Below are 17200 nucleotides of genomic sequence, written 5' to 3' on the forward strand. Positions count from 1 at the left end.
ACGTGCTGTTCCAGTGCGTCTGTACGTCCTGCTGTAGTCTCTTTATTGGCTGGTTGAGCTGTCCCTGAATGTCCTCAAGGTGGGAGTAGGCTAAGGCGGAATGTTTAAAATGCCCAACTATTTTCCGTCCCACTGCTGTAGCTTCAGCTATGCTCCTCTGTGCTAATAAGCGTGGGTAAATAAGCGTGGGTAAACTCTTTGTACTCGTTGTCGTGTTGGGATTTAGGTGCTTGATTAAATTACTTGTGTTAAATGCGCTACCTTTAGAGCCTCCTCTGGACAATTTCGCTGAGCACAATTTGCAGTCCGCCTTTGTTTTCGCGTCTTCGTTCACTTTGAAATAGTTCCACACGGCTGACTTGTCTCGCCTGCCCTTCTCTCAGCTCTGAGCTGCAGCCGGGGCCTGGGGGCGGGCACTCGGGGCCTGGGGGCGGGCACTCGGCGCCTGTGATTAACCGATTACATGCCGCTCAAACATAGACAGGTCTCAGACCGTGGTATCGGTCCCCGGTATCGGGGGACTTTTAACGAGTATGAGTACTTTAGAAAATGTGGTATCGAGGCCGATACCCGATACCGGTATCGGTGCATCCCTACTACAAACGTCACTGCTGTTTAGTTTTCTGTCTTCATTTATGTTGGAAGTGATAGCAGAGCTGTACGTTTGAATATTTTCAGAAATCTCTCAGTCAGGACATGCTATATCATGCTTAGCTGGAAACTAGCGAGCTAACTTCCTACTAACTTCATCTCCGTTAAATTTAATAAATTCTGTTTTCATGGATGCCTGGATGCTAAACTTAATTGTTACACCTGGTAAAGCAGCAACGCTGATCATTTTATTAAAGATGAAAGAATTTAGACAGATTTTAACTCTCAGTGATGCTGCAGTGTTAGTTTGACTTTGGGACCTGAAGCTGACGGAGTTTAGGACCCAGATTACTCCGCGAGGCTCCTGACTACAGCAGCCGTAATGCTCCGACAATCCATCAAGCGGTGCGGCTTCGTAGCTTAGCAAAGTCGTACTAAAACATGTTTTGACAGATTTTTGAGCGCCGTGTAGCACATAAAATCGGTTCGAGGTCAGTAAGCACAACCAGAATTCATACAAAAGGTGCACTGATGATTTTTGAGAAAATTAAAGGATTTTACGTGCACCTTATAGTACGGAAAATTCGGTAGTATAATGCTACCACCACTGTGCTTCACTGTAAACACATAAGCAGTGATGGGAATAACGGCGTTACAAGTAACAGCTGATTGTTCCGCAAACAGTTTGAAATGGTTATTTAAAAAAAAAAACGGTCAAAGGTAAATGGCTGCAAATAACTTTGTTTGCAAAACTTGTCCATATGATTTTCAAATTGACAATTTATATTTGCATCTAAAGTTATGAAATATGGTTCAATAAACATGTCTGTGGTTGTTACAGTAAAAATATAACTTTTTCTACTCGGATTTTATGTTTTTTGTCTGATTTTAGATCAGTTGTGTTAATACAGTTTGTCAAAATGAAAACATAACTGTAGATTCAGACACGTGAGGCTGTGCTGAAAATAATGATACCAAACAAGACAAAGTAAATAGTTTGTAAAGGTGAAATGTGGAGGAAACATCAGAAGTAGTTAAAAATGGCCAATTATGACCTGGACCCCAGAGGGTTAAACACTTTTTTTTAAGTAACGCAATAGTTACTTTTCAAGTAATTAATTACTTTTAGAATCTTGTAACTCTTACTCTTACTTTTTTGAAGAAGTAACTGCTAACTATAATTAATTACTTTTTCAGAGTAACTTGCCCAACACTGCACTGTAATATACAGCACAGTGGGACTGATGGCCAAACTATTTCGAGACATTTCAAAGTTCCAGAACGAGGCTTTTTTTAAACATATCTGCAAACGACAACATGTTTCTGTTCTATTGTTTCTGAGAGTTTTGGGTCATGGATGAATGAACAAGTGTAATAGCGTTAGTGTGTGTGTGCGTGCACTTCTATTAGACGCTGACGAACATCAGATATGGTTTTAATGGTGATGGGATGGTTCAGCACCTTCTGCACTGGTTTCTCAGTCTCCTCTCTGCCCAGCAAAGCACCGACTGAGCACAGACAGCATTTCAGAGTTTTGAACAGAACATCTCAGAAGAGCCAGCTGCCTTCACGTGTTAGTGTATCTGACTATTCTTTGTTCTTAAACATTCGTCAGCTCTCCTGATTTGTCCCTTGTGATGGATGTCCCGTGTTTCCTACTCCGACTTTATTCAGAGGCATGAATAAAGCTTGTCTGGGCAAACTGGCATCAGGAATCCTGACCGTGTGTTGAGCTGCAGTAAGCAACGGGGGAGGCCTGGGGTTGTGAGAACCAATACCCACTCTCACCTCTGCCTTGCTGGTTTTAATCCCTCCGTGTTTTTCCTCCTCTCTGCTGGCAGCCGGTTGCAACCTCTCTCACTCCCACGCGAACAACACGGACTCTCTACCTTCCACAGTGGGTGGACAGTAATGGAAACACCACACAAGAAAGGACTAGAACATTGAATGTGAGGCTTTAAAAGTAACATTAGCAAATTAACTGGTTTTGACAGACAGCCGGACTCACAAATTCAGATGATTCATAAATTCAGGAATCCTGACAGCATGTTTTAAGAAAGAGCAGCGCTGGGCATCACTGACTGACAGATGCTCAGCAAACTGCACATGTACTTGTGGCAGGCCTGCCATTCACAAACTTCCTGTTACATTATATCTCATATCAGCAGCATGCACGGCGTCTGAAAGCTCACAGTGTTGCTTATGCAAGATGATACAGTGCAGCTTGCTCCTGAGTCGTAAAGCAGCCGTTCTGCTGTCAGTCCTACCAGTACTTAGTGACACACTCAAACTAAAATGTTATTCACAAAAATAAACTGCAACAGAAAGAGGAAATGTAATGAGCTTTTTCCAGAGGAGCATATTACAGAAAATCTATCCAGGGAAGCCGCAAAACTAGCAATATGATAACTAATAATAGATTTCTGCACTTCTTTTGCTTTAATCGCATTTCGCTCATTATACTTGCAGATTTGTACTTATGGAACCTTTTCAGTGTAGTACTTTTGTTTACTTTTGCAGTACTTCACACTTTGCATGTAAGTTAATGATCTGAGGGCTTTTTTCCGCATCATTTGCAAGCTGATTTGTTTGTTTTCTGGAGAAATAATCCCACCGAGGTAACAATGATACAGTATCTGTGCAAATAACTGCTTCTATCAACAGCCACGTGATGTCAAGCTCCTTCCACAGCCTCCAAAACAGTCTGCTCGGGATGCAGCGTGGTAGCAGCTACAGCTGAGTATCAAGTACCCTCAGCAGAGATCTGAGACTCTCGTATGGTTGGGTCTTTTTGTTAGGCTGCACTCCCCGGTGTGCACACAGACGGAGCAGCCTTCATATTATTTCAGTGCTTAATCAGTTCCAACTCTGTCTGACAATCACCATGATTGGTGCTTCACTCCACACATCTGTGCAATGTGACGTGAAACCTGCTAAGAGAAGAACTGCTCTGAAAAAATGCCAGCCTGCTGCTACGACACCGCAGGAAGTTATTCATGGTGGAAATCAGCGAATTACATCGCATTACAGACGAGGTATATTTTTGGGGTGATATGAGCAATCATAGGGTGTATATAATCGAGAATAATTTAATTACTATGGGTATGAATAATTAGAATGGCTGTAGGTCAGAAGGCTGGGCAGGTCATCAGGTCATATGCTGATCGCAAGGTTGGTGGTTCAATCCCTGGCTGCTCCAGTCTGCAGGCCAAAGATATTAACCCCAGTATTATAGATTCTAACAGATTTTATCTATCTATCTATGTGTGTGTATATGTATGTATATATATATATATATATATATGTATGTGTGTGTGTGTGTGTGTGTGTGTGTACAAACCAAAAATAGCCTATAAGTTTCTCTTGTCTTGCAGCCTAAACCTCGTGCATTCTGTCCATTGAATCTGAAGTTGGACTGTTGTTTCCTTAATAAAGTTTATTAAAACTCACTGTGTGACTGCACGAACAAAGAGAGGAGGTGTTGGACAGCAAAACAGAGAAAGCGTGGAGAAGGAAGTGTGAATCTCAAGAAGATAATGTTGAAACACGCACACATAACACTGTTAGTGTGTGTATGTCTGCGAGAGATTAAAGGCTTTAACATGAGTTTTTATGGTGTCAATGAAGCCGAAGATTTCCATATAATGAATGTGTGAGCTTGAAAAAAATTGTCCGGCAGCCTCGCCTCTGTCAGACTACAATGTAGCTGCCATCACCTGTGTGTGAATGACTGAATGTAGTCTAAAGTGCTTTGGAGTCCTTAGGGACTGAGTAAAGCGCTATACAAGTACAGGCCATTTACCAAGTTAAAGAAAATACTCATGTAAAAACTGAAATACTAATTTAAGTAGTAAAAAGTAATCTAAGTAGTAAAAATGAAAAGGTACAGGCTCTGAAATGTACTCAGAGTAAGAATGTAAAAAGTAGCTCTTTGAAGGACGTTTCTACCAGCTGTTTTTCTGCAGAGCTAATTCAACCTCGTGCTATATTAACTTAATATTAAAATAATAATGGACATGGGAATAAAAACTCTTTTTTTTAAACTTCCACACCCAAACAGAAACATGAGTTTCGTGTACAGGCTGAGATCAGCTGACCTCCTGCTGCTGAGGTTTACAGCTCTGTGGATTTACACAACTGAATTCAACGACATGTAACCCTGTATTTCACCATCTGTCTGATCTCCACTCACTACACTGACAGTATACTGTTTATACTGCCTGCATATTAGACTGAATACAGTTAACATAAAGGTTGAATTCACTGAATGAATCTAAGCATCATCGCCTTAAATTCAAGGTCATCTTGATGTAGCCTAACCATCAGAAACATTGCTTTTGAAATGACCTGCTGCCCTTGAAATGTCACCCGCTTTATCCTCACGTCTTTTCTGTAGCACGAGGTTAGATGGAGCTTATGGACATGAGCAAAGATGCTGTTTCAGATCATCCGGACCCCCTTTAACCCCAGAGCATAGAGCTAAAAAAAGGAGACATAGATTAGTCTTCGTGTGGGATACCAGTGATGGAGGCACCAACAGAACTGGTCTTTGTATTATTGTTACCTTCATCGAGGCTTAGCTCGGTTTGATGTTTGAAGAAGTGAAAACGTCCCCTCAGATCCATTAAACCTAAAGTAACGAGCCTGATTTGAAAATTTGTGTTAAGATAAGTGTAAAACTGAAACGCTGTCAGAAAAATATTTACTCAAGTGCGGGTACTTTACATTTCTAATGCTAAAGGTGGGAAGCAGCGAGCAAGAGACGGGGAATTTGAGCTGGAAAGTATCAAAGTAGAAAGACTTTCATACTTGTGGCACGGGTATTTGTGCCCTCGGCTTTTCTTCTATTTTGCATCCTGCTCAACTTCAGGGTTTTGGGTTTTTTTTTGCCTGCATTCAACTCACCTAAGTTGCAATTACATTTGAAGCCCTGCCCTGACCCTCCCTGTCCCTTCTACATCTGCTGCATCATGTAACTTGGACTGCAGTCTTAATCATAGCAGACGCTGCATCTCTTTATTTGAAAAGCTTTGATCACAGCTTGAAAAAGCCAAGGTTGCAGCTCAGCTAGTGCAGAAAGTGGACGGAGTCAGGTCTGCTATGTCTGTAGCTCTGCACACAGCTATCCCTGCAACGGTTCATTTTAGTTAGAAACAGATGCAGGTTGGTCTCCATGCCAACCCGCCTGACCCCGTGACCCTAGCAGGCTCTCCCTTTCCCCGCTTTCGCCCAACCTCCTTACACCTTACACAGAAGACTAGGAAGCAGAAGCCACGGAGAAGCGAATCCTCAGGAGACTGAGTCGAATTACACCAAATCTGTTTGAGCCGATTTAGAGACCCCGATCCTCTTCACAGTTTTAGGAGCATCCAAGATCCATCCACACCTGCAGGAAGCAGATACTGCAGAGACTCACTGCAACACTGTTTCTTTTGTTGTCTTTCCAGGACACATTCATCTTCATAGCAAATAATACCAGCTCGCAGCAGCATCATCTCACTGCTGCTGTCCTGGCTCACAGTGCCTTTTCCTTAATGTTGAGGCTATTCAAAGCCAATTCTAAAAATGTTGTGACGCTGTGTGAAATGTTAATAAAAATGATCATTTGCAGATTTCATATATATATATATATATATATATATATATATATATATATATATATATATATATATATATATATATACACACACACACACACACACATACACGGGCACTGATGACAGGTTAAGGATTTCCAGAACACGTAAATAGCGCAAAGCGGCAAAAACCTCCTGTGACGCAGCACTGAGCTGTGGTGTAATTATGGCACCATCTTTCTTTTATTTTGAACTGAAATACTAAATATTTACATGATTTAAATTGCACAACAATATCTGTATAAACTCTTAAGGTAAACAATGACGTTTTCTTTCCTCCACGTCTGATCACGACTTTTATTTGAGATCATTTGCTGCCACAAACACTGTCCAGAAGAGCGGCAGAAATTGCTGCATAATTGCTGCTTTGTCACCTGTTTGGCAGCAGACGTGATTTCCTTGTGAGAACTGGGCACTACGAGGAGTGAGTGGGAGGAAAGAGCAAGTGCTTCCCATCTTCTGTGGTGAAGTCATTCTCGTCTTTGCCATTTGTCATCTCTCTGTGCTATTTCTGCCTTTCAGTCTCCTCCATCTGTCTGTGTTGTTTCATCACTGTCCGCCACTATCTTGCTTTTACTTTTCTGACTGCACCTGCTTCATCAGCAGCGACGTGACTCATAAAGTCACACAGGTATAGAGCCTTAGAAGTGGATTAAAATAGCTGGCGCTACGTTTATATCAGGCGTCAGGCTGGAAATATCATATCTGTATTTGTGCACAAGTTAAAAGTGGCATCATTAACTTTACCTATATATGGCACTGGCTGTGTAAAAGAAACAGTCAGTGCTTGGTAGTAAGATTATGTAGTACACTACCAGCCAAAAGTTTGGACACAACTTCTCATTTAATGATTTTTCTTTATTTTTACTGCTCTACAAACTGAATACATCAAATATATGAAGATATATGGAGTTATGTATTAATGGTGTTGGGACCATCAGGTTGGTGCACAGCTGACAGCCTCGTTTGGCAACTGTTAGAGTTCATATTATAGCAAACAGCTGAATAAAGGGAAACAACAGCCCATCATTACTTTAAGAACTGAAGGTCAGTCAGTCAGAAAATTGCTAAAACGTTGAATGTGTCCCCAAGTGCAGTCGCATCAAGCACTGCAATGAAACTGGCTCACATGAGGACGCCCAGGAAAGGAAGTGCGAGAGTCCCTCTGCTGCTGAGCCTCAGAAATCGTTAACAGCAGCTCAGATCAGAGCCCAGATAGATGCTGCACAGAGCTCCAGCAGCAGACACATCTCTGCATGTTCAGAGCAGACTGTGTGAATCAGGCCTTTACGGTCAAACAGCTGCTGAGAAACCACGACTGAGGAAAAGCAACAAGCAGACATGTTTGGACTAAGAAACACAAGGAGTGGACATTAGACCATCTGTGCTTTGGTCTGATGGGTCCAGATCTGAGATCTTTGGCTCCACCTGCCGTGTCTTTGTGCAGAAAAGGTGAACGATGGTCTCTACATGCATGGTTCCCACCGTGAAGCATGGAGGAGGAGGCGTGATGGTGTGGGGGGGCTTTGCTGGTTTCACAGTTGGTGATTTATTCCAAACTGAAGGCACACTGAACCAGCATGGCCACCACAGCATCCTGCAGCCACATGCCATCCCATCATTTATTTTCCAACAGCACAAGGACCCCAAACACACCTCCAGGCTGTGTGAGGCCTCTGTGACCAAGAAGGAGAGTGATGGAGGCCTGGCCTCCACAGCCACCTGACCTGAACCCAGTGGAGCTGGTTTGGGATGAGATGGAGCGCAGAGTGAAGGCAAAAATCGGGTTCAAATAGCTAATAGCTTTACTAACATAGTAGCCCTTAATGCGATCACACCATCGTTCAGTCCTTTAATACTAAACTAGTGCACAGTGTTTTTCCTGCTTTGTCTGCAGCAGCAGTATTGCTTTCATTATGTGTTTAACCTCTTCATATTTTCCCACACTGCAGTTTTATCTTCCTTCATCAAATCAGCTGCTCTGTTCTGTAACTGTGATTGGTCAGAGGCAGCCAGCAGCACGTCTTTCACATGAACACACAGAGGAAACCCTGAGTTAGCATAGCGAGCTGAAAACCAGACTAAGTGAATCCAAAGATGGAAAATACTTTTTGTACGTGGAACTGGCTTCGTTGCAGGGCGCGTGTTCACCGTCACGTTAAATGTAACTGCTCCCCGTGCTGTAACCAGTGCTGTGACGCAATCACAGGACCGCGGTGTCATCGGTGAGTGCAAGGTTGTGAGCAGACGATTGCCTCCACCAGCGTCAGTCAGGCAGACCATAAACAATAATATAAACATGTAATACGTATGACTGCGTGTGGCCACGGTGCCTCCAGCTGTCTGCAGAGTAGAACTGCTGCTTTAAGCTAAAGAAGTTTAAGTAGAAAGCAAACATAGTGTATGCAGTTGGCCAGTTGGAGGCACCTCATCCATCAGCTGATGTAGGTTAGTATTGAAATCACCTGGGATTGTTGGATGAGCTCAAACTCTGTTGTATTTATTTAAAGAAACCTAAAACACTTCACTATAAACTGATTTCATCAACAGAGATGGTTTTATGGCATGAAGGTATGAGACAATCCACCACCAGTTATTGCTGAACACATACTTAAACATGATCTATAATTATGACAGATGCACAGTAGTGACACAGACATCTAACCTGTGTGTCATCTGTCAGGCCTAAGGCTACCAGCATTATTAAAGTCATCAATCAGAGTTTACACGTTCATGCAAATATATAATATTATTGTGTACACATCCCACACAGCAAACGCCGTTAGATGCTTGCGCGCCTCCTGTGAAATGACCAGCAACCTGTTGTAGTTGCAGCTGATTTAAAAAACGCTCGTTTAGAGAGCAGCTAGTTGGCTTCACATGGTTCACGTTCAGGCTCAGGGCTGAGCAACATGGACCAAAAATCACAACTCAGTATTTTCAGGCTGAATGGACGTCCAAGATGTATTTTACAGTTTAGCTATGAAAGCAGCATCGGCTGTATGGAGTGGTTGAAGAGTTACGTTCCTTTGAAGCTGCGTCGTATGAGATCCTCACCCACAGTCAGTGTGTGGTGCTACAGTAACACTGTGGAGAACAGTGCTGGACACTGTAGCACAACCAAAACGATCCCAGCTGTGTGCAATGAATTGTCGTTGCCTTTAAATGATTGCTTTGAATAAGAGGAGCAATCAACTGAGGTCAGCTGATACGCTCAAAACAACATTGGTGCACCAAGATGGCGATAAACAGCTTCAGCTATCAGCTCATGTGTGAATGGGTCACGTGTCAGTTACATTATCCAGTCCAGCCTGAAGCACATTACATTACACAAGTACATTAGTTCCCCCACAAACAGTGACACAGTTGCTGCAGGATGGCAAAATGAGCAATCTGCACACAGCTACCACTGCAACGGCAATCTTGCTTTTATATCGTTTTATAACCAGAATACAAGTAGCTGCCAACCAGGTGACCCGAGTCCCCTATTCAGTCTAGTTCAATGCAATTAAACAACAACAGTCTCCTCAAGGTGCTTTGTATTGTGAGGTAGAGACCCTGCAATATTAGACAGATGATGCACTGTGACAAGCCCTTGGCAACAGCAGGAATGAAAACGTCCTTTTTAACAGGAAGAAACCAGCAGAACCAGTCTCAAAGAGGGGCAGCTGACAGCCTGGACCAGTTGGGCTGTTAGGAAAGCAGAAAGCAGAGTTTAATCATTACTAATGATGACATACAGTAGTACTGTATAAGCTCACAGGGAGAGAAATGATGTAGCAGCAGCACAGCTAAGGGATCGATCAGGGTCACCTGAGCTTAATCCAAAAGAAAAGTTTTAAGTCTAATTTTAAAGGTAGAGCGTGCGTCTGTCTCTCCAAACTAGGAGCTGGTCCCATAAAAGAACTTTTAAATAAACTATTGAGTAAGGAAGACATTTAAAATGAAATCTTTAAGATTGGATGTGGATTATTTGAGATTTTGTATGTGAAGAGAAAGAATTTAAATTCAATTCTCAACATGGAGTCAATGAAAAAAGGAGCTAACCTGTGATATTCTGTAACTATGTTTGTGTGAGACACACTCTTCAAATCTGTCAGATAGATGTGATTCACACACTACAGCTCAGTACCTTTAACGGTGTGATCTCTGTGTCAGTGCTAACGCTGCACTGAGGTCTGACACAGGTCCACTGGTTTATCTGTGAATCCTGACTGAAGCTCCTCAGATAAAACATCCTTTGTAAATAATCACTTAACTGTTTGACAAATATTCTTTCACCAGTTTTTGAAAATAAAAGAGGGTTTGATGTATAATTAGCTGAGACAGCTGGATCAAGTAAAGACTTTTTAAGTAATGGTTTGATTACCGCCACCTTAAAAGCCTGTAGTATGTATCCTGTTTAGAAAGATAGATTAATCATTTAAAATGTAAGCGTTAATTATTGTACTTACTGGCACGACTGTGATTATTTGTCTCTGATGGTTAAAACTTTATCTGTGGCGACAGTCTTCAAATCATTGCTCTCGAAGGTTAAAGGAATATTTGGCTCAACAGAGCTTTTTGTCAGCTTTATTCCCGTTTTCCTCGATCAGTGACAAACAGTACGATGTTCCAGGTTTATGGAGGCCTTTTATAGAGTAACAAGTTCTCCAGGACAAATGAAGATCTGTTAAATTAGTGAAACCATTTCCTGTTTGAGTGTTATAACAGGAAGTCAGATTTCTCCTGAAGAAATCACTTAATGAACATAACCTTAATTTCAGCACAGTCCCACACTGCTTTAGGAAAATTACCGACTTCATATTAATTTTAGCCTCTGGGTGTTTCCATCATCACAGATGAGTTGCACTGACTGGTGCAAATCGTCATGTTGAATGCTGATGAAAAACTGACCTTTATTTGGTGATTTCACAAGATTCCAACAGAAAGTCCATAATTCAGACTGAAGACAGACACGGGGATACCCTCAGGCAGAACAGCCACACAAACTGGGAAGACAAATGATGCCAGAACCAAGAACACATGTAAGCTCAGGCCTTACATACACAGGAGACTAACTGCGGAAACAAAAGTCAGCTGGAGGAAAACAGGTGATCAGAGTCAAACTAAAGAGACAAAACTAAACACAAGACAAGAGACTGGGAAACTAAAACAGGAAGTTACTAAACACCAGACACAGAGACAAGACTCACGGGGGGGGGGGACTAACACCGAGTTGCATATAAACAATAACTGAGAGCAGAACCAGAAACTAAGACTAAGAAACAAACAGAAAGCCAAGCGAGATATCAAGAACTACATAAAGACTACACAGTGAGACATCTTGATCTTATTGAGCAAAACTCAAATCATAACCAAAATCTGTAAATAATAACTCAGATGCCAAAATATTAAGTCCCATAAGTGAAGTGCTGGGTCAGAGGTCATGATTTTAAATCATGCTTTTTATTTGTTTTTGTTTCTAATGTCTCTGTAAAGCACTTTGAATCACCTTGTTGTTGAATTGTGCTGTACAAATAAACTTGCCTTGCCTCTTATTGCAACATGTTGGTGATCTGCTTTGGCACTCTGTCTCAGTTGGACCGTGATCGCTTGGAAATTGCCTCCAACTTTTCAAATCGCCATGCGATGGAAAGTGTTGCCCAGAGGTTGAGGGGTTACATGCTCAACCTCGGGCATCAGACCGACCAGCCTCCACTGACAAAGACTCATTTTACATCTCATACAAGCTTTTAGTGCCACCTTATACATTAGTTGTTTTCTTTCGTGTAACTTTGTAACTTTTAATGGATTCGTTTAGATTCAGCTCCTGTTTTCTTTGAGGTAAATGTGACACTCATGCAGCAAATTTGTCTGCAGCGGTGCCTCAAACAGACAATGATGTTAAATGTATAGAGTGAAGGTGAGACAGTGTGAGAGCAGACAGAGGAGATCTGAGTTTATCAGACGGTGACAGACCTGATGGGAGACAAGTGGCACTAATTAACTTTTGCTTTCATTAGATCTTCTAATGAATTCAGTGGCGATAGCTCCAGAGCTGCCTGCCACTACCCTGAAGACACTCAGTATGTTTTCTTTGTTAAAGAACACAAATATAAATAAACAGAAAGTAAACCTGTGTAAATGCTGTATGTACTGCTCACAACCAAAGATACTGAGTGATCTAACTGATTGAGATGAAGTGCTTTCATCGTGAGGGACAAAACAATGAGATTAGCTCAAATTGATGGGATGTAGTTTGGGTCAAACTGAAGCAAACTAAAGTGTAACAGTGTGAAAAGAATGAAATGAAAGTAGGCGTACCGTATATGCAGAGGAGAATAAGAGCGAGAGTCATTACTGTAGCTTAAACTTCCCGATTTAGTGCTGGAACAGCAGCGTGTCACTGTGCTCCTCAGGAAGTCACGTCCTTCTTGAACTGCAGATGAGTCGTGGTGTTCGAAGCACTGAAGCTGAGCCTGTGAGACGCTGCTTCTGCACTCAGTTCACACAGGCTTTCTTGTACTGTGAACCAAGGGCGTAGATTTGGTTTTGGCATTGGTGGGGACGGATGGTTCAACCACCGAACCTGCCCTGTTTCTTTTTTTCCCTTTTTGTCGTTGCTTCTTGATAAATAAAGGAGAAAGATACTTGCCTACATGTGCTATTCTACATGCTTTTAAACCATTTAAAATCACAATTCATAGTTTTATATGTGAATTATATAATGTTAAATTACTATTAAACAAATGAATGACTAAGTATTTTAGACTTTAGTTTACTTCAGCCATATTCCATATAACTCAGGTATCATACAAAAATAAAAATAGAGTGTGACAATAAAAGAATATGACTTTAAGGACTTAACAACATTACTTCAGTTACACCAACATCTCTGACACATCAGCACTAAGGGAACACTGAGTGACCTGGTGGGTTTTGTCCATAAAACTACTCGTCTAAGATGACCACAAAGTAAAAGATCTCTCAGCAACATTATGCAACATTTTAGGCACTATTGCCCCGATCAACTCAGTGAGCTGGGATGTTTTATTCTAAACATGAACTACGGTTACAGCAACATGGACTACTGGTGTCCCACACAACAACTCAACGTCCACTATGTGAAGCAGCCAAACACATGCCTTCTCCTCTCGTTAACTGAGATAAACTGCTGGCATATTGGTTTTACATCTATACTGTCCAGTCTGTCCTAGTGGACACACAGCAGCATTGTTTAATCTCATTTGAGTCATTGTTGACCTTAGCCATGTTTTTAGTCTTCTGAGAGCACTGAAGCTTCTTTCATCCTCAGTACCTGCGTTTTATCCTCAGATTAAAATTATTATTCTGTGCTTGATGTGCCTCACCTTTGGCCCTGGCTCTTCCCCTCTGACTGCTGTAGGAACAAGGAGGCAGTGAGCACGTTGTATAAAGGGAGCGGACACACAAAGCCACGGGCAAGGGGAGAAGACACTGGACGGGAGTCGGGGAGCACACGGGGATTTATTATTGGATTGTATTTTCTTCACTGTGAATAAACGCACCGTTTGCATTGCAAGAGTCCAGCGTTCGGGTCCTCCTTCCCCACATCCCCACGGTCTGCCAGCGCAGCCGTGACAAGTTGTTACTGAAGCCTGATAGAAGTTGCCTTTAAGTTTGTCTATATTTTTGGATAGCGTGTTTCTGGTCTTCCACAGATTATCCACGGGGTTCAGCCAAGTTGGCTAATCGATCAGTCTGACCAATAACAGTCTTGGTACCGTCGGTAGGTGACCAGTCCCACTGGAAAAGGAAATAAAGGTAAAGGAGAAAGTGTCTCCACAAAGCTTTTCATGGAAGTATGACATCCTGGTAACGGGCTGCACTGACTTTGGACTGAATAAAACACAGTTGACCAAACACCATCGATACACGACATATTGCCACCTGATAAAATAACACATTGATTTGTGCCATATAAAAAGTGAGAAATGTCAATTCAGATTCTTTGTCAAATGTACACTAAAGAATCAATTTACATCAGCAGCCTAACAACTGTCGTGATAATAAATACTAGTTAATCTATAGCACCAACTCATCAGTCAGTCACCTGTGACCTCGCCTCTTCACCTCTGTCACCTGATGAATGACAGTGAGACAAATACATGCAGTCACACATGTGCTTCAAATACAGTCATGAACCAACAAGTCATCATCCAGTTTCACCTGTGATCTTGTGTCACCATTACTCTCTGTGTTGGTTCTGCTGTCACCTGACAAATAGGACATACATGACAATAAGAATAAAATGTGCAGCTGCTTCAGTGTTTCTGTCACTTTGTGCAGATCTTCATCAGTAATGTTTGTAGGCTGAGTGCATTTTTAAAACAAGTTGTGCAAACTGCACTACGAGGTGGAATATTTCCACCCTCTCCCCGTCCCTTCCGTCCATGCCAAATCTACACCCTTGCTGTGAACTCATTTTTGTATTTTGCACTCGAACCTTTTCTCTCAGTGTTTCATAGTGTTTATATTAATTGTATTTCAGCTCCATATGCTTGCTAGCCATCCCTTTACAGCTGTTGTGTGTGTGTTTCCTGGTTGCTTGGTACCTGCTGGTGCTTGACGACTTTGGCATGCTGTTTCTGGTGAATGGACTTTGTCCTAAGATTTAATGTCACAGCTGTTCCTAATGTTTGGGCAGAGAAATCTGAACGTTGTCATGTTTACACTCTTTCTGGACCTCAAAAACAAGCAGAGATAACAATGTGTGAGATTCAGGTGTTTACTTACAAAGTGATGGGAAAACATTTAAACAGACATTAACACAGTTACATGTAAATACATATTAGCTGCCGAGCTTCAATGTTTTTGGTGATTAATGACCCTTGAATGTATTTCATACTTTTTTTGATCACTACTGGCTTTTATTTATTTATTTATTTTAACTTCTTGGCTTTAAACATATTATCTCCTCCTGCTGGTGATGCATGCGTGTACATTTCACACTTTGGAATAGCGTGAAATGGACACGGTGGACCAGCATGTCGGCATATTTTGCCATGATACTGGGTTTCCAGCCATCTACACACACACGCACGCACGCACGCACGCACGCACGCACGCACGCACGCACGCACGCACGCACGCACGCACACACACACACACACACACACACACGCACACACACACGCACACACACACACACACGCACACACACACACACGCACACACACACACACACACACACGCACGCACGCACGCACGCACACACGCACGCACTTGTTTTCATATCTTGGTGAGGACATCTCATTGACATAATGCTCTCCCTAGCCCCTAACCCTAAACATCAAAACTGAATGCCCAACCCTCAGCCTAAACCTAACCAAAGCCTAACTGTAACCCTGATGCTAAAATCACATTTTGAGCCTCAAAAATGTCTTCAAACTCATGGGGACGCTCAATTTGTCCCCATAAGTGACTGTCGGTCTCCACAAGTATAGCATCACGCCATCTGTCCTCACAAAGATGTCTAAACATGTACACACACACACACACATCTGTCTGGGAGCTATCAGCTGTAGGTATGGCTAGTGAAAAAGTGCATTTTACATTTACTCAGGTTATGTTTGATCATCTAAAACATTTAAGTGTGACAAATATGCAAAAAACTGAAATCAGGAAGGTCTAGTTCAGCACACGCAGCCACAGTCATTGCTGAAGGGCTGGCTGTTTACAGAGTGTCGTATCAAAAATTCAGAAAATAAAATAAAATACTAAAGCCTTGAGAAGATTATCAAGAAAAGCGAATGAAGTTAGAAGTTCAGAGCGATGTGAGACTGATGTCTGTGCATCGTGACTGACTACACAGCTGTTGCTGTCCCAATATGAAACCACTCCTGAGCCAGGGACGATGTCAAAAGTAGTGGAATAAATAGAAAACTTCTCTTTTTAGATGCATTTTATTTGTAAATTAAGTTCCAGGGGTGTGAAGTGTTTGAAGACCAGTGAGAAGTTTCCACAGTGTGTGAACAGTTGCTTTGTCTTTGGTTGGTATCGATGGTGTTTGGTCAACTGTGTTTTATTCAGTCCAAAGTCAGTGCAGCCCGTTACCAGGATGTCATACTTCCATGAAAAGCTTTGTGGAGACACTTTCTCCTTTACCTTTATTTCCTTTTCCAGTGGGACTGGTCACCTACCGACGGTACCAAGACTGTTATTGGTCAGACTGATCGATTAGCCAACTTGGCTGAACCCCGTGGATAATCTGTGGAAGACCAGAAACACGCTATCCAAAAATATAGACAAACTTAAAGGCAACTTCTATCAGGCTTCAGTAACAACTTGTCACGGCTGCGCTGGCAGACCGTGGGGATGTGGGGAAGGAGGACCCGAACGCTGGACTCTTGCAATGCAAACGGTGCGTTTATTCACAGTGAAGAAAATACAATCCAATAATAAATCCCCGTGTGCTCCCCGACTCCCGTCCAGTGTCTTCTCCCCTTGCCCGTGGCTTTGTGTGTCCGCTCCCTTTATACAACGTGCTCACTGCCTCCTTGTTCCTACAGAGGAGCCGTTAGTACACTTGTGTCAAAACGGACATCTAGCAGAGAAATTGACGGGTAGCCTCACGCAACGATCCCACGTTGATGGGAGCTCAGCCACTCTCTAAAGCAGGGGTGAGGAACTCCAGGCCTCGAGGGCCGGTGTCCCTGCAGGTTTTAGATCTCACCCTGGGTCAACACACCTGAATCACATGATTCGGTCATTACCAGGCCTCAGGAGAACTTCAGGACATGCTGAGGAGAACGTTTAGCAATTTGAATCAGCTGTGTTGGATCAAGGACACATCTAAAACCTGCAGGACACCGGCCCTCGAGGCCTGGGTTCAACACCTGTGCTCTAAAGTAACTCCCTCCAGACGAGGCCAATCAGCTGCAGGTGTGTGGCATCATCCTAGGTGTGGCCAGCCTCCTGGCAGGGCCCACCCACCAGGGTTGATGCTGCCT

The 17200-nt window shown here is 42.5% G+C and overlaps 1 protein-coding gene across 3 annotated transcripts in view; it reads left to right on the top strand.

Annotated features, from left to right (window-relative positions):
* sgsm2 (small G protein signaling modulator 2) overlaps nt 1–17200 on the top strand; it is a 93235-nt gene that overhangs the window by 32281 nt on the left and 43754 nt on the right. Inside the window, exon 4 of one of the 3 annotated variants that reach the window (XM_085370456.1) lies at nt 3736–3743. The exons of the other annotated variants lie outside the window; for them this stretch is intronic. Coding sequence (XP_085226582.1) covers nt 3736–3743 — 8 coding nt within the window. The remainder of the gene's footprint in view (nt 1–3735; nt 3744–17200) is intronic. 3 annotated transcript variants of the gene reach the window in all.

Source organism: Diplotaxodon limnothrissa, linkage group LG14, assembly GCF_057381915.1.
Source record: "Diplotaxodon limnothrissa isolate DT_005_m linkage group LG14, D_limnothrissa_male_GT1.1, whole genome shotgun sequence".
In the NCBI taxonomy this organism is placed as follows: Eukaryota; Metazoa; Chordata; class Actinopteri; order Cichliformes; family Cichlidae; genus Diplotaxodon; species Diplotaxodon limnothrissa.